Raw genomic sequence first — 19,293 nt, 5'->3', positions numbered from 1 at the left:
AACCTATATAAACAATACAATCTGTCAAGAAACAACCTGACCATTTTATGTATAGTTGTTTTTTGTTTTGCATTCCTCCAGTCAGGAAAAATGTTCAGCCAGGCTTAGCAAACTAGGTTCACATTGGCACAAGAAAGCACAAGAATTAATAATTTCAGACTACAATAAAAAAACAATTGAATGACTTGGTAAAAATAAATTCATTGGAACAGTATTTTGCAAAACTTAGCATGCATCAGATTAGCTCCAGAGACTGATTCAGCAAATTTAGGATGGGCCCAAAGGATTTACTCTTTTTTTTTTTTTTTTAATTTTTTTAAAGTAGGCTCCATGCCAAATGTGGGGCTTAAACTCACAACCGTGAGATCAGGAATCGCTCACTCTGCTGACTGAGCCAGCCAGGTGCCCAAGGATTTTCTTTTAATAGTAACTTTGAGGATATGCTACATAGCAAAAATTTAAACCAGTAAATAGAAAAAAAAAAACTGTCAACTTTATTCATCCATGTTATCTTAATACTATTTTTCCACATTAATCCAGGTAAATTCAATAAGTAAAATTGATTGAAAATGATCACACTACCGTGTCTATAGACTTCCTCAAAACCTAGAGTCAGTTCTTTATTTTACACAGCCTGAGGCAAAGACTGCATCATAGAACCTTCAAGGCCATGCAGTACAGGTGTGCCGCATTATATAACACAAGATATATTGAAATCAGCTTACAAATGATAAATTAGTGAGTGATGTTTCAGATTAGAAAACAAATAGGATTTACTTCAAGTATCCTTTATCACAAGGTCCCTTGATGCATTTGAAATATTACTTGATTTATTTAAAACCAATTTTTACTTAGCTTGTCAGTAAGACACACATATAAAACAAAATCTATAAATGTTTGGAAAGAGGAGGAAGAAACTCAAGAGTTTTCTAAGTCCTAGATGGCTCAAGCACTCACTCTGTTGCTTTAAGTTCACTGTTCTTAATAGAAAAGTAAATAATCAACTGTGGACTGTTTAAAACATGAATTTTACCCTAAATTAAAAAATGTTAAATATAAACAGCCTCCTATCTCACATTGAAATCATAATGGAAGCCTTGAGAGAGCTTTGAAAATAACCCATCACCACTCTGGTGTATTCTTAAATGTTTCTTCCTCATTATAATTGATATTAAAATAAAGCACGGTTGCTGATTGTCAGTCTACTCTACCCTTGTGGTAGAGTCAGTTTTGAAAGCATGGATCCTGGATCTTCTGCGCTTGGTACCTCTCTAGTTAGAGACAGTGGTAGTGCATTGAGGTCATAGCAGTAGTTGGAAACTCTTAACTTCAAGACTAGTGCATCTGCATTCTTAACTGCATAGCTAACCCATCTAGACCTTGGGACTTTTTATGTGTTTCCAGGTCATTATACTATTTATTACCCAGCGAGTTAAACCGTTAAGAGGTATGTCAGTGTAAGATGTTACTGTTTTTTGCTGTAAAGATTTTTCACTGTTTTTCCTGAGGCTAAATATCTGCCAGTCCTACTTCCTCTTCCCTCCTGTACCTCCATCTACTCAGCACATCTGATCTTTCTTCAAGCCTACTAATAGTTCACATATGTTATCTATTTTCGTGCTTTCAGTTTCTTTACTTACTTTGAATGTTTAGGTTGAGAGATGATTTCTGTTTTCTAGTCAGGAGCAGACATAACCAAATAAGGTCTTCACTCCCATTTACAGTGGCTTTATTTTTAAAAATATTTTTGCAAAGAGATATTGCTATTTCCAAGGAGTTTGTGGAGTCTGAAATGACTTCAGATAGGATTATGTAATTTGTCTTGAATGTTGAATGTAGACAAGTTTTCTTTCCTTCTAAAAATATAATTTATATTAAAATCTGTATGGTTTTATGGTTTTCTGAAACATTCAAGAGGGAATATAGAGAGTTGGTAAAAATGAGCAGATCAATAAAATACTACTTGCTTGTTAGAATATGTTTTGGTATCTATACATCAGTTTGGATAAATTACATTCCATTTTTATTAGGAGAATAGAGAAAATTATTCTGTATTAAGAAAGGTTTAAGAACACAATTTAAGAAGTACTCTTGCTGAGATTAAAAAAAAAAAGGAAAAAAAATATAAAAGTCTTCCCAATTAGCTCTGAATTGAGTATGTGTTCATTTGAACATGTGTTGAACATGTGTTGAACATCGCACTATGGATCTGTTTTATAACCCACGCAATCTCAATTTAGATGGTCTTTGATTTCTTTCCTTGTGGTTCTTGATTTTATGTCCATATCTTGGGCCTACATATATCCACTTCCTTGAAGCAACTCATCTGCACATTTACAAATGACATAATATGTTAAGAAATCTATGACTTGCTTTACTTTTTGAACAAAATTTTAATGTGAGAGCCAGAGTAGCACATAGAAAGAGTTCATTTAGCTCATATATTATACAGATAGAAGAACTGAGTTAAATTAGAGATTAAACAACATGACAAACATTTTTTTTTCATTCTGTTCACTATCTCTGGAAATTCTCTGGCTCTGATCAGAGAGAAGGCTTTTAGTTTAGTGGAAAGACTAACAGGCTATGAATTTTGAGAATGGTTCATTTCCACCAATTATTAGCCTTGTGTTCTTGGGTAAGTCTCAACTTCTTTGAGATTAATGTGTCTTCATGGGATGGTTATGAAGACAAAATGCAATAATTTATATAAAATGTGGTTTATAAACCTCAAAACACTGCATAAATTTATTTTTTGCTGCAGCTTCTATGGTTATTGTAACCATGCTGGGTCAAACTGCATTTTTTGATCCCAAACATATCAACATTTCTGTTGTTTAAATGAGCAATAGGCAGAGAGGGAGGAGACTTGGGGACAGGGTGGTTAGCAAGAGGAAGTAGGAGATCACTGAATACTGAAAAAGATGTTATAATTAAGGATTTTAGACACAAATATATAAATTGCAAATGTATGATAAAGATTCTAGACATAGTTTCCTCTAAGAGGTTTTCACTCCCTTTTCCACCCTCCCCCATGGCCCTGAACATGGCAAAATAAAAATTAGGCAAACAAAAACCCAGCATCTTCTTTTTTTTTCTTGTAAAAGATCCTTTGGGTTTAATTTCAAATATGAGAAATCTAAAAATTCTTAGTTTATTCGGCTCTTACTGTATTAAGTTCTCAGATGCACAGAGCTGTGGTTCCAAGATGACTGCTTCTATTTATAGTTGTTTACTTAGATGAATTTAAAATGTTTAAAAAATGTTTGCTTCAGGAAGTCAAGGGCATACATTTGTGAACCTCCCTAGAACCTTATATTTCTAAAAGTTATTTATCAATTTGAAAATGTCTGGAAATATATATAAAATGCTTTTTTTTACGCCAATTAAAAGATGCTTGATCTTTGCAAGGACAACTTCTGATGAAAAAAAGATTGCAAATGACATTTTGGTTTACATAATAAATAAAATTTTGCATCCAATTTCAGACCCACAAGAATAGATTTATAATTAATCCCCTATAAATTTGCTAACTATGCAAAACAAAATCTCAATGTAGAGGATTAAGAACACTAAGAATAATATATTGCAAAGACATTAGAAATTGGAAAAAGTAAAGATGAAAATTAGATGTAAAATGACAAAAAATTTTGAATAGCAAATAATTTATGCAAAATATGTTACGAAATCTGGGATGCTAAATAGTTGATATAAGTACTGAGACATTTAGTTTCATTTAAATTAGTAAGAGAGTTTGCTTCTTCCAATTTTTTTTACGACTGTATTTTCAAGAAGAATTTGCTGTACATTTTTAAAGTTTATTCCTCTTTAAGTTGCTCTTAAATTTGCCATGATAAATCTGCATAAAACTAGACTTTTGTAGGTATAATTTCTTTGGAATAAATAAGAAATTAAAAACTTGACATTGGTCTTAACAAATTCTTTTCTTCATTGTTTTTGATTGTGTTTGACCCCTGGTGGATTGACATTTGCTCAACCTATTTTTGATGTTATGAATGCAAAATGACAACATAAAAAGGCATCTCTCCTAGTGCAATTCAGTTGAAACTTGTAGTTTTATAATAAAAAACACACAAAAGAATGTGTGGATACCATAGATAAAATAACATTTTCAAACAATAACCTGTGTCAAGCAAACAACAGAAACAAGTTGATTATTTCAGCCTCCGAAAAGTTAGGTTTTCATAATTTCACTTAAATTAACTTTATAATACAAATTACATAATCACTATATGATCTGGGGTGGCTTCAAATTACTCTGGGTTATTTTTCAGATAATTTAGAAGCAAATCTCATTATGGATGGCAACATAAACAATTTAGAACATATTAAAAGATATTCACAGTTTACTTGTGTTATAAAGTTCTCCACCATGGCTCATATCTATACTGAATGAGCTATCAATGTTTAGAGTTCTTCTCCAGGAGAGAATTGATGTAGCACACAAAGTGAAAATTTTCACATATTTCCGTTGAGATGTTCCCAAAATATAGCCTCGCAGTTCTAAATGAAAAGTTGTCTTAAAAACCAGGCACATTTTGCACTAACTGATGGTTATTTTTAGGTAAACCACTTTGGGTTAATTAGGAGAAAATTTGCTACTGTACAATTATTATGCTCTATCCTTCCCACCTTGGCCTGAAAATAATGAGATGTAACAAGTTTTTCTTTGTCACTGGCAGCTGCACCTTTTAAGTGTATCAAAGTCTGTTGCTGTGGTTACAGCCTTTGTTTCCAGTGATGTTTTGTCCATGCTTCCCCCTACCGTTAACAATGGGTTACTCAAAATAATGAAATGAGTCAATTCATTCAGAAATATGTTGTTAAAATATCCCTCTTTGTCATTACATGTCACTGCTTAGAAACTAGGCTGTAATTCAAGGCAACAGTTAAGTCTGAGAAGAAGTGTTAAAAAAATCTTTGATTTTTTTTTCATTTATAAGAAAAACCTGCCTATGTAATTGAAGAACCTCTTACAAGTCTCAACAATTAAATCCTTTTTGGTTAATGTATTATTTCTGGAACAAGTAGATAAAATTCTACGCAGTAAGCATGATAAAAATCGTGCATGTTTCGCACAGCACAGAATTTTAGAGTCAAGGTTTCTGGGCACAAAAGCAGTAACAAAACAGTCCCTACAAAACTGAGTAACTCTGAATAACACAAGAAATAAATTTTTGTTAATTTAAAATCTTAGAAACTGAAATGTGTAAAGTTTGTAAAGTAAAATGTAATTAAATTATGGTACTGTACATATCAGTTGTTTCTATAATTGAAACTTTACAATATGAAAAATACATTAGCTCTGTACAGTTTTTACAGGTAGGTAGGATGAGTTTTGAAAAAAAAGATTCTTTTTCTGTTTTCAGGGTCATACTCTGTTTAAGTCAAAAAAATACTGCACAACTTAGCTAATTACAAAGTGTAGACTTGAAACAATTCATGTCTTCTTTATTTCATGAATAGATCTTGGACTTTTGTTTGACAGGGGATTTTTGTTTTGTTTTGTTTTGAGAGTCCACAATGAACAAATCTTCCTCATTTTTGTCCTTGAGGTTACAAAGTTTGGTGGCAACCCTTGGCTACCGCTTAGCTCAGTTAAGTCAGCTGCTGTTTATGGTCACTGATTTGGCCAGCTGTTGTGATTGTGCTCAGGTCCAGCTCAGTCTCTAGGTGTGTTTCCATCGTATCTTCCTGTGCATTCGTTTCAAAGGACTTATGAGAGAGAAGTTCATGATGCACCCCACAGTAACTTATTGTGGGCTGGTCGTATGCCAGAAAGGTTGACACATTCATTGATAAAGGTATCTGGGGAAAAAATGACATGAGAAAAGTCAGTTATAAAACGACAAACCACTTTGGGGGCAAGATTTGATGACTATGAAGTGCTAATCTGACTAACCTCTACGGTTGTATCTGTGGCTCAAGTGTCCCCACACTATCCTAACTGATGTCCCTCATTCTCATTCATACTAGTAAGCACAATACAACAGCTTTAAAGCCTGGGATGGACCTGCTCAATTCTTAATTCAAATTATCAGATAAATAGTCGCCTAAGTGGTGGGGCGCCTGGGTGGCGCAGTCGGTTAAGCGTCCGACTTCACCAGGTCACGATCTCGCGGTCCGTGAGTTCGAGCCCCGCGTCGGGCTCTGGGCTGATGGCTCAGAGCCTGGAGCCTGTTTCTGATTCTGTGTCTCCCTCTCTCTCTGCCCCTCCCCCGCTCATGCTCTGTCTCTCTCTGTCCCAAAAATAAATAAACGTTGAAAAAAAATTAAAAAAAAAAAAATAGTCGCCTAAGTGGTTCTGAAAATGCTGTAAGCTTTATTGACGAAGTCAGAAAATGCTTTTACTCACTAGGGTAAAATTGTGCTTTTAGAACTAAGAAAAGTATTATTTACTTATATCTGGTATTGGAATACACTAGAATGGTGGTTCTCAAACTTTATCATGCATAAAAATCACCTCCCCCTTCTTCACCTCCATCCCAAACTCCCCTGCATTTCTGATTCAGTAGGTGGGGGGGGGGGTAATGCCTAGAATTTGCATTTCTTACAATTTCCCCCTTTTGATGCTAGTGCTGTTAATCTACATACAATACTTTGAGAACCATTGCAGGAAGAGAATTGTCTAGGCAAGTCATTCTGGATCTTTTTACTCAATAATTTATTGATATCTGTTTTACTATCAAAAGGTTTTGAAACATTAATGTCTGTAGTTTGGTCCATATATCTAAAATTTAGGCTTAGGGAACTCCTAGGGAGACTCTTTGGCTCCTATGAAGTTCTAAAAAGCAGCAAAGGATGATGTTAGTTTGAAGGAACCAGTGATAAAAATAAGGAAGGGACTCCCTTGCAAATTGTAGCTTAATGAAGAAAGCAATTAGAAAGATCTGTGAAAAAAGCAAGAGTAATCAATGTGAACAGAAGGGAAATACACAGGTTGCACAGAAAGTAGTCTGAAATGTGATTCGATTATCAAAATCTAGAGATTATTCCCATTTTTTTCAGTGAAATAATAAAAATTTGTTCTAAAAAGTAGGCAGAGTTGGGGCGCCTGGGTGGCGCAGTCGGTTAAGCGTCCGACTTCAGCCAGGTCACGATCTCGCGGTCCGGGAGTTCGAGCCCCGCGTCAGGCTCTGGGCTGATGGCTCGGAGCCTGGAGCCTGTTTCCGATTCTGTGTCTCCCTCTCTCTCTGCCCCTCCCCCGTTCATGCTCTGTCTCTCTCTGTCCCAAAAATAAATAAACGTTGAAAAAAAAAATTAAAAAAAAAAAGTAGGCAGAGTTGAGGAAACTTCAGCCCCAATTTCTGTTTAATATCCCAATTACTAATTCATGTTGTTGAATGGCTTTGGATAAAAACTTCTACCATTCTTGTTTGGTGAATGTATCAAATATATTTCTGTTTGAGCATATTAGACTGAATTCCTTTCTGATCTCAGCTGAGATTAGAGCCTAAAGCTAAGAAAAATCGAATGTCTAGGTTTTGTTCTTTTGTTAACTCCTTATCCTTTTCTCCCTGGATAAGAACCCTCTTGGGCAGTTTTCTTTCCATCCCAGCCCTTCTATCCGTATTTATTTTTCCTTCAGTAAAAATTGGTTGAACAAGTATTTTCTTGTGTTCTTGAACAAAATAATTCACTTCTTTTGAGATTATTATTTTTTAATATGGACATTTCAGTGTATCAAATGTGTAGGGTTTAGTCCTTGGAGGCAGAAATGCAATCCCATTCATTAAATTAAATTCCTCAGTAGCTCTTCCTATTTATGTGGACTTAAAAAAAAATTAAAGCATGCAGTTGTCTGATACATGAATAAAAGACTTTAAACATGCACTTTAAAAAATAGCCAAGAAAGATCATAAAGGAAATGATAGGATGCTTCCAAAAATGCTCATTTAATATAAGAATTCCTAGTGTTACTGATGAACTACTCAGTTAAAATATATTATTATGCAAAAGTAATTGTACAGCATGAATAGATTTGAGTTATAGGAGAGAACGAAAATAGAACGAAAATAGAACTGTTTACATTAGCCTCTGGGAAATCAATGCTCTGTAATGTGTTATGGGTCATATATCTGTAGGATTTTATATAGTTGTTCTTATTTGTCATGGAAACTTCTGCTTCCTGGCTTACTTGGAATTAATTCTACTGTGAATAATTTGTAATTTCTATGGTGACTATTTATGAAAAACAGTAAACCATGACACATTTAGTGTGTATGTGTGTGTGTGTGTGTGTGTGTGTGTGTGTGTGTGTGTGAACACATAGACAATTTCTTGCTTGGTTTAAAATCTACAGGCTGCTGGTGTCCAGAGTGCAAGTCCTAATTTGTACTGTTATCATTTAGGTCTCATTTATCACTTAAAAATCCCACATATTTTCTTTAGAGAGTTTCTTATTTTTGGATATGTCTTAGTTTGAAATACATAACCCCACAGTTATACTTTTTCAATATCAAGTCATATTTTTCACATTTTAATATTTCTGAATTTGGAGTGGTACTTAAAATCAATGTGAATGTTCAACATGTATTTTCTTCTGTGCAACTATCAGTGATTCTTAGTTAATGACATCTTAATATCAAGAAAATAACTGGTAAGATGTACCAGTAAGAATTTAGCAGCTAACCATATCTGAATATAGCATCACAGTAAATTTTCCAAGCTTGACTTAAATGATTTTGAAAGTCTAAGAGTTAGCATTGGATATATTCACATGTACAGTTGTAGGACTACATACATATATTTATGCATATACATACACAGTATATAACCATATGCATAAATACACATATATATAATATTGTGGTCAATACTTATGATTTCAAAATCATTTAACTCTGTGAAAAATACAAATTTTGATGATACATCAGTTTTGGACAACTATTTCATATTTGCTGCTTATATAAGATACACATATAGATATACTACATATAATAATAATATATTTATTTATTTAAAGAAGTGTTTTGACTTTTTTCAAAAAGCAGTTGCTAGTGACTTTATACTTGTTCATCTTGATGCCTCTATTTTCCATTTGTGTACATAGCTTATTTCTAAGAGTAGCCTCGGGTTTTGCTACAGTATGTGCAATTTGATGTGTTTTGGGGATTGGTTAATAATATTTGTTTCAGTCCTTCCAAACATGAGCTTTGGTAGTTTTACTTACAGTCAAAGTACCAAGATATGTCCTTGGTATTATTTGAGTAATATTAAGAAACAATGGAAAATATCTTCCCTACTGGCTTAGGTAGGGATTCCCATCTTGAAAATTTTATTATTAATTATTATTTTGGTTCCTAAGTATTGAGGCAGTTGATGAAATGGAAGTGTTATATGATGAGAGTAGTGTAAGCAATTATCATCAGCATTGCAGGTTGGTTTCCTAGGAGTGTCAAAGTTGGCTTAGATGTCACCTCAGGTCCTACCTTAATTTCTTTAGGATTTTTGTAGTGGTTCTCTGTCTAGCTACCTGAGCAGCTGTGGCCATTTGTTCCATCTCTTGGTCAACAACTGCCTGGACATATCTGTAATATCTTCCTCATGATCATCACTATCATCCATTGAGCATGTACACTGTGCTAGATACCATGCTACATGCTGGACTAGGGTCATCTTATTTAAGTTTCTCAAAGGCTGCTTGAGGTAAATATAATTTTCCCCATTTTACAGTTGAGGAAACTAAGATAGTTTATGTAGTCTACAATCACTTACTTGGTGAATTGCAGAAGTAGTTGCATGACTTCTTCATCACTACATTTTACTGCTTATTTATCACTTTATCTAACAGGCACTGTCCTTGGAGCCTAGAGAAGTGAACACAATGTAATGTGCCTGATACTATTTAGACACCAGTTCTCAACATGTGAATCTTATTTTCAGTAGGGCGAACACAGATTTCCTGTGCTACACCATAGCTTTATGATACTGCTTTGCACACTGGGCCCTCAGAAAATAAGCAGTTTATCAGGGATTTATGTGTGTAAGTGGTGATGGCTCAAAATCAGAGCTGTCTGCTTCTTACAAAGCTCATATTGGTTAATTCAAAGTGTAAGGAGAAGGGTCTAATTTGGAGAACATTCTGGGCTAGGACAGGAACTTTACATATACTCTCAGATACAAATATGTGTAAGATATTTTAGGGAGACCTTTAGGGATTTTAAAGCTAAATTTCTGTGTTGACTTGGAAGTTGGTAGAAATTTTTCCAGTTAAGTGATGTTAAACTTTTCTTTACACCAAAAAATGCGAAAGGTTAGGAACCTCAATCAGTCTGTAGTTTGATTATTTTGTTTCCTATTAAATAATAGTTGCTTTATTTCTTTCTGTATGTAAACATGGTTATAGGTAGGTGCTGGGGGGACAGCAGGAAAGGGGAAGTGAGAAACAAACATGAATAAGACATTATTTCTGCTCTTTGGCAAAATCATAGACTAGTGAGGAAAATAGATAAAATAATGCAAGAGAGTGAAGGAAGACAATGGATGGGGTGAGCTGGGATACAAGTTATTGTGTGTTATGTATAAGGATATATATGTATATATATGTATATTCATATGTGTATGCATACTGTGCTCTGATTTGCTGATTCTACTAATTATATTGTTCATCCTTTGTGGGTGCATAACAAACCAGCCATCTTTTTTGTTTGGAAATAATGTTATTTTCCAGATTTATTGGCAAGAGCCAATTTTGCTGAGAAGTGATTTACATTTACTTTAATAGACTCTCCCACAGAGATACTATATTTTACTTTGAAGCTGATTTATCTGTTTGAAGAGCAATCTATCTCTTGGAACTCTTTAGCATTCTAATGGTTAATTTGTGTAAGTACAGCAGACTGTTGGATCATTAATTTTAATTATTTTGATTCTAGTAGTAATTTATTTTAAAAATTTTTCAGGAAGAACTTAATTAAGAGCCTAAACTTATGTTATGCTACCTTTAAACTTTAAAAAACCCTAACTTTTTAAATGTTTTTAAATTATTACATGTAATCCAGACTTTGATATTAATTTTGGTATTTTGAAGAGCTAAGTTGCCAACTAAAGTAAGAATAGCTATCCTGAGGTAAAAAGTATATGATAATAAAGCAAGGACTCAATATGATTTTGAAAATTTTCCAGGGTCTGGAACTTGAGAATAATGTGAAATAAAGCATTACATACAAGAGGATAATAATTATTCTAGTGTCTTTTGTGTCAAAAATATAGTGAACTCCTGCAGAATGAAATTATAAAGTGAAAAAAAAATCAAGTTTCACTTAAAAGGTCTTAGTTCTCCTTGCACCAAAATGCATTTGGAGTAAAAAGAAAACAAATTCTGAATTTTATGTGTGTCTTGCAAATTTGTAATTTTAGTAGTGTCCCCACTCCATCTAAGTAATGGAGAATCTTATAAAATTCAGGTCCCCTTATCTTTGCAATTTCTAAAAATATATCTTAAATATTTAAATGATGTTTCCACTTGTGAATGTATTTTGTCTTTACAAAACAATTTGTTTCTATTCCAGATTTGCAGCAAGAAATAAATGGGAGCTGGCTACATATACATTGGTTTTCATAATTTCACATGCTAGTATCTACAAAAGCAAATAGAAGTATTCATTCATTAATTTATTCACTTCAACAAAGATTTGTTGAATGCCTTCTCTGGGCCTGGTGCTGTGTGTTAGATGCTGGAGGTAAACCAAGTGCTTGTCCTTAAAGCTTCTGGTTGGAATATAAACCATTCTAACATGTTTAGCAAGTGGAAGAGAGAGGAGTTCATATAGAAAGAGAGTTTCTCTATTCCCCAACTGGCATTTCTGTCGTATTCATTCATTCTTGTTCTTGTTCTCTCTTCCTTGAATTATTAATGAACTGCCTCAATACTTTTATGGTATGTATATTTTGAAGGTCTGTCTTCTGTGATCCTTATTTGTACATGTATTTTATTTTATGTTAGACCATAATCTTCTTGAGCATAAAATCTATGATTAACCACATTTCCCTACGGCTTATATCATTTCACATGGTGCCTTAAACATAGTAAGTACTAAATATGTATTCAATGAATCAATGAACACATGAATGAATGAAATAGTAGAGTAGAGGGTATTTAGTATAGCTGGGAAGAAATTAAAAACCATCGCAGGATGACTGGGCTTTATGAGAACTACATGGCTAAGAAAATCTGCTACAGTCTAATGATGTTAAGACCAGGCTATTATGACTCTAGGATAGAAGTAGAGGGCTACAATGAATTTCCAAAAATACATACTAATGATGAGGCACATAGTGCTGTGTTACAATGTTTACAATCCTTGTTTACTTTTTATTTTATTTTAATTATTTAAACCTTTTATTATTAATTTGACTTTAAAACATTAATATATTATATTTTATTATGTGAAGTATTAGTTACATGTTTGAAATATATAAAAATTTTAAAAACAATATTAAAAATAAAATATTCTTAATTTGGTGATTTTCCTCCTATAAATTGCAGAATGTTTTATCTGTGCTTTGTCCTTTAATACCTTACACACCTGCATTTTTCAGACTCTAGTGCTCCCTGGAAACATAGCCCGTGATCTCCAAGAGTTTGGTTCACCTGCCAAATTAGCTCTCCCAGTAATGGACTCTGCTCAGGATCCTTCTGTGTTAACCTCTGTTTTATTTTTGTAGTGCCAGTAGAAAGTGATGTTTCTCTTTTACTGAGGCAAAGCAAAATGCCCCAAACTGTTTTCATTTACATGCAAATCTTTCTGCACAGTCCGATGCCTGCTAAATTGGCACAGTTGCCAGGTAAAGTGATGGGACCCAAATTGAGACTATGACTCAAAGGCCCCACTGATCTTGATGCTGTGTTTCCAAATCTGTTTCTTCATACTGTTGTGCAATGAGGTGCAGTTGCTAATCAGTTTTAAAACAATCTCCTTCTTTTTCTTTTTTCTTCCTCCCCTCCCCGGAAATTGTAGTTACAATAGTCCACTTAAGGATCATATAATGATGATACAGCTGTTGATATTTTAAATATAGATTTGTATAAATCTGTGAATGAGTGAAAATCATCAATTGCATTCAACACTTCAAAACAAACAACAAATTATAGCGTTTGGCACTGCTACAGACGTGTCTGGTATAAGAACTCTTTGTATCTGTGACTGACAGGGCATTTCAGTCTCATCTTGGGGTACTGTATGGGATTTCTCTGAACATAGGCATTAATATTTGGTTTCCTGTCATGATTTCTGATATCCTACCTGCTTTCCAACTGGTGTTTTACTCCCTGCTAGCTTATTGGAGTTTTGACCTTCTTCATAAAATAGGCTGTCCATTTCTGACATGCCTGATCTTGAAAACTTATCCTACATTGGCAGGATTTTGATATCCAGACTCTCTTTGGGGTTCTCATTTCTATTGAGGACCCAGAGAGCTGTACCTTAGGATTCCCTGAATCTTGTATTGGTCTTCAAACAGGCTTTCAAATGATATGATTATCTACTGATTAGAAAAGAGTTTCTCTTCAACCTTATTTTTAAATTAGTTCAGATGTTTTTGCTGAGATTATCTCCAAACTAAATGAGATAATATTCTATATCAGTTGCATAAAAATCTTACACTTCAGGATTTAGTTCACATAATACTTCCTATATGAAAACCCATCAGATAATTTGATTCTGTAGTGATGAGCTCCCGCTATGAATTTCTTCAGAATTTCAATGTATATAAGTATCAACATGTACCATTTCTTCCATCCATCCATCTATCCATACAACCATCATTTAGTATTCTTGGGATACTGAATGAACAAAATCAATTCCTTTGAACAAGACAGCAGTTATACAATACTGTTTTTCCTAGGTGGGTGGAAGTGTGTGTAAGTTATGGAAATGGAGAGAAAGATCTGCCTTTTCTCTGAGCCTTTATATAGGTAACATCATGTTTGAGCTGGCCAGCTTGGTCTTATTTATAATATTGCTATTATTTAATTTATGTTAACACGATCTATATAGACTATAAATTTTATAGAGAATAAAGATTTTTTAGAGTTTTACAGGCTTGTGTATTAGTAAAATTTTGAAAATTCTTGTTAGTAGAAAGACTGGCAGTGAACAGAACTACTCACAAAGTTTACATTTATATACTTATGTTTGTAATGAAGATACAAGATCTTCAGATAAAGTTGAGCTAATAGATATAGTTAATCTAATTCATTACAAGTAATTCATTAATATAATTTAATAATTATCACTATATTAATGATTAATTTATGATTTCAAATTTTATATGACACAACGATTACAAAATTTAATAAGTATTTCCTTATAATACAGCTTTTATTCTAATACAGTAAAATAACTCTTGTTGACATTTAAATAGATTAACTTCTAACTTGTGTTAGCACATACAGATTGTATAAGGGGTGACTATCATTAGAGTGATTGGAATTAATGTTAGGAGTAGGGAGTATCTAGCTCTGGCCAGTGTTTTACCTATATTGTCTCACTTAATTTTAGTCTCTTTCTGTCTCTCTCTCTCTCTCTCTCTCTCTCTCTCTCAGTTTCATCTAGCACTTACGAACTGTCATTTTCTAGGTTCATTTTCTCTTACCTTACTTCATAGGCTGTAGTATGTCTGTCTTAACTTCTTAATAATACGGGACAGCTAAATGGTTGTATCTTTGATGAGGGTTTTATGTGATCAGCTACATATATACGCAGATAATCTTTTTCAACTATGGCTTTGATCAAACTAATTAAAAATAAAGTACGTAAAGGAAAAATGTGAAGTTTATGTCTTAATGGTCCACTTTATTTCATTACCAATATTGTGATTTGGTTTTAGCTGTAGGTTCAAAGTAGATATCAAATGTGGTTAAAAAATCAAAGTATTTTAGCTCATATTTAGACTTTAAAACTCAAGCCTGAGGTTGCATAACAATCTTCATTATCATCAGAGTACCTTAGTCAGAGAATATGTTTTAGCTCCTTTTAACGTGGCACAACTATAAAATAATACAAGGGAATTTTACGTTTTTATTATTGTTTCCTAATTGTTAGGTCCTACAATTTATACTGCTAACCAATGACCAGAATGATATGAGATAAGTGATGAAGGAAAGGATGAACCTTAATTTACAGACATATACTCCAGATAGAATTTCTACGGGGTACAGTCTTCCTTGTGAAAAAGTTCAATTTTATACCATTATGGATAGTATGAAAAATTCATAATTTTTCATTCTATTATTTAAGTACCTATTATCAAAATATCAAGACTAAAAAGGAAAAACTGATACAAATCTTTAAAAAATACACAATTAAGGAAATCTAATATAAGGGATAGGACATCTAAACTAATCTAAGGTGCAAAATGTTTCTTATAATTTTCTCATGGCTACTAAAGAAGTTCTCACCTGAATGAACCTCTGAATAGAGTTATAAAAAATTTTTAAATTAATATACTCTTAATATCTGATTTTGGCCCCTCAGATTTAGTTTTAAATTTTATAAATGGAATTCTGATATTACATGAGATAATATAGGCATATTATATATAATCACAGTATATTATATATTATGTATAATTTATAATATATAATAAGTATACTTATATATATAAGCATATTTTCTGTATATAAACATAATATATGTTTGTGTATAAATACATACACACACAACTTGGAAATGGTTAGTGACTTTTTCCCAATAAGCACATGTTTGGTATTTTCTTCCTATTACCCTTTCTCACTAGTAAGTATTTGTGGAATTCTCACTTCAGGCATACAATTGTGCCAAACATTTGAGGATAATTCAAGGCACGACAGATCTGAGGATAGATTGTCTACTATCACTGAGTTTCTATCCTCATTTAGAATATATGAATGTCAAGTTAAAAAACTGGTAAACTTGAGACTAGTTATAAGTATAAATACTAAGAGAGAAGGCTTTCAGTGTATGATATTTTGTGCTTATTTGTAAGGAACTATAGCCTGTGATTTCACCCTCTTTCTGAGAAATTTTGTCAAAACAAGGCATCTCTTTTTTGACCAGGTGTTGACTTCAGAAAATGATTATTATCAACTGAATTTATTGTATCTTTGTCTCATCCTAATAGAGAACTGATTAGATTTTTCTTACCTCTTATTTTTTTTTCTTTTCTCACATGCTTTTTTTGGCTTAAGCTTACATTTTCATAAAATATTTATAGTTTTTGTAAGTAAATCAGATTCTTAAAAGTATACAATGGGAATAATCCCAAATATCTATGGGAAGAACGAATGTATTTTGAATGGCTTATTTTCAATGATTTTATATTTTTTTATTATAGGACATGAAACTGGGACACATACCAGTGACAGTGTAGGGACAAAGCTATACAGTTTCTTAGTACTAGGTTCTTATTGTTGAACTGTAATCACAAGTGACTGAATAATGCAGGTTTTCTTAGTCTTTTTGAAGAATTTAAAAATACAAATTAAGAATGAAAAAATTCTAGAAAATAAGAACAGTTCACATATAATTCAAATGTAGTTAAAATTCCAAGAACATTGTTGAAATTTTGTATTGAGTAGACAATGAAAAGTAACACCATGAGATAGGGTCATTCTGTTTTAGGAATGGTGTTGGCAGGAAAAAGAAAACTACACTATGTAGCAATTTTTAGCATTAAACAACATTTCCTAGATAGCCACATGAAAGAACATTGACAAATTTATTGGATCTGTTGGCTGACCATTTTTCTAATTGTACCTCACAGTGTGTTCAGTTAGAGGGCAACTATGTGACTTATATTTGTGTCATGGTGCTGGAGCTACATCTTAGGCCCTTTCTTTTTACTTGAGGACATTAGCAATGTGTGTGTGTGTGTGTGTGTGTGTGTGTGTGTGTGTGTGTGTGTGTGTCTTAAGTATATTTATTTATTTTTGAGAGACAGAGAGTACAAATGGGAGAGGTAAAGAAAGAGAGGATGAGAGAGAGAATCCCAAGCAGGCCCTGCACTGTCAGCCCAGAGCCTGATGCTGGGCTCAGACTCACCAACTGTGAGATCATGACCTGAGCTGAAATCAGAAAGTTGGAGGTTTAATGGACTGAGCCACCAGGTGTCCCAACAACATGGTTTTGAAGAAAGGAAGACTCTTTCTCTAATAAATTAGATAGCTCCTGTGGGTATTTGAAAAGATTCAAAGTTTAAGAATTTTAATAATGCAGAAGTCTTTATACCAGTATGCTTAGTGGTCCCCTGATCATGCTTGCCCCTCCTGATCCAAGGGGCACAGCTGCTTTATGGTCAGAACACACAGGTGGCTTCTCTCAGAATGCATGACTACCACAGAAATGCCTGCCTGGTTCAGCATTCAAGTTACACTCTGCTCATAAGAATTTAATTAATATAGGTTGACAGTTTCAGCTAACCAAAATCTGGTTAGTGTCTTGACTCATAATACTGTGGTCAATTCCCTGGACTACCCAGGTTGGAGGTGCTTTTATTAGTTCTAGAGCTTGACATCTGATCTTTAAGATCTCTTTTAGTGCTCACATTTTGAAATTTTCTTCTCTGTGCTGATACAGAATAGATACTTTATCTTTAAAAAAAAGCATGTACTTGGGGGAGAAAAGGCCCTTCCTTTTCTATATTCCCACCTCATTCCTTCAGAGATTTCTTCTCCTGTGGACCAGCTGAGCAATTCATAGATTCAGTGAGTCCCTGAGAGCCCAATAGAGTAATTGAGAATTTGGGAGGAAGGAAAATGATTCTCAACTTCATGGTGTAGGAAATGCATTTCTAGAGACTGGGGCCTTGAGTATAGCCCTTTCCAAATCTGCTTGGGGGTTTAGGGTTTTCAACTTATGCCACGAGCGATATTGATTAAGCATTTTCTGCCTCGCCCATTAGCTCTCCCTTCTGCTCAGTGCTGTAGTGAAATCACAATTTGTGCCATGGAAATCACTGAGGCAATAAATTCAGCACTTATGACTTCAATGTATTATTGAGAAGAGAGCACAGATGGACTATAAGGGAGCAAGCAGTTGTTCAAACCAACTAATATCTTTGATAATTAATAAATGTAACAGGGGAAATGAACAGCAAATGAAGGAGTAACTGATCTAATTTTTAACTAAAACACAGCATAAAAAATTCTTTTATTTGCAATTTTTAAAAATTCTCTCCATAGCTTTGAAAGACAATCTTTTGGTCCTGAGACCACTGAGTGCAATCTCAATGACCTTGTAATGCAAAGAGAATGAACATATTCTATGTCTGTCATCTGTAATCACTTTGGGTCCAGCTTAAATTTCTACCCAATGTAGTATGAGTATCCCTGTTTATTGAACACCAGCTAGATTTTGGGACCTGTACTAGGTACTGGTAATTTAAAGATAACTGAAGAATGGTTCCTGTTTTCAAGGAGCTTCTGGTTTCTAAGAGGGATCCATGCATGTAAATATAAACAGTGAGTAAGCTCGGCCTTAATGGGGTTATGCAGTGGCCTCAGAGGAAAGCATGATACACTCTGCTAGGCTGGATTCAGGAAACTCTTCATAAAGAGAACTCCTAAGCTAAGCTTGAAGGAAGAATAAGAAACTCCCTAGGGGAAAAACAGACCATCCTAGGTAGAAGCACAGAGGCATGAGACAGATGACAGGATGGCTGGTCCAGGGGGCTGGAACTACTTAAATGGCAGGAGCAAGTATTGGATACGGAGGAGCAACAACAGGTATCCATATGGTTTATAAGAATACAGCAAAATGATGGGTGAGAGGTGATGAGGGCCTGAGGTCAGGTGTAAGTACTAGCAGTGCAGATGGAAAGAGAAGGGTCAGTCTCCATCACTTACCAGGTGGGTGACCTTGGGCGAGTTCATTAACCGCTCTGAGCCACAATATTGGTGTTGGTTAAATGAAGATAATAATCCCTACCTTACAGTTTTGTTATTAGCACTGGAGATAATATATGTGTGATTCCTGGAATAGTAAGTTCTTAATAAGTGAGAGGGATGATTATAATATTATTCCCGATTGACTGAAACACTCCATCGTGTCCTGTGTTCTTTTTCTACATAGCTCTGCTTGTCACTTTCATATCATTGTTCAATATATAGCTGAAACGAGCTCAGAGAATTAAGCATTTTTTAAATGCTTCTGCCAACACTCATTTTTCCAGTAATTATTAGTGTTGCCACATTAATCTATATTTGAGATGCAATCAAGTTGAAGTGCTCAAAAATTTATTAGCTTCGTCTATTTGAAGGAAGGAGAAAGAAACATTTGGACATTATTAGAA

At 33.9% G+C, this 19,293-nt stretch overlaps 2 protein-coding genes across 6 annotated transcripts in view; one reads left to right on the top strand and one right to left on the bottom strand.

Annotated features, from left to right (window-relative positions):
• The window catches only part of CTNNA3 (catenin alpha 3), a 1,783,011-nt gene that overhangs the window by 632,753 nt on the left and 1,130,965 nt on the right, over window positions 1-19,293 (top strand). The window lies entirely within an intron of this gene.
• LRRTM3 (leucine rich repeat transmembrane neuronal 3) overlaps window positions 599-19,293 on the bottom strand; it is a 164,329-nt gene continuing 145,634 nt past the window's right edge. The window contains exon 3 of the mRNA XM_006937815.5: window positions 599-5,829. Within this exon, the coding sequence (XP_006937877.2) occupies window positions 5,620-5,829 (210 nt within the window). The 3' untranslated portion in view covers window positions 599-5,619. The remainder of the gene's footprint in view (window positions 5,830-19,293) is intronic.

The sequence above is a fragment of the Felis catus genome, chromosome D2 (assembly GCF_018350175.1).
Source record: "Felis catus isolate Fca126 chromosome D2, F.catus_Fca126_mat1.0, whole genome shotgun sequence".
Taxonomy (NCBI): Eukaryota; Metazoa; Chordata; class Mammalia; order Carnivora; family Felidae; genus Felis; species Felis catus.
This window is presented reverse-complemented; position numbering and strand designations above follow the sequence as displayed.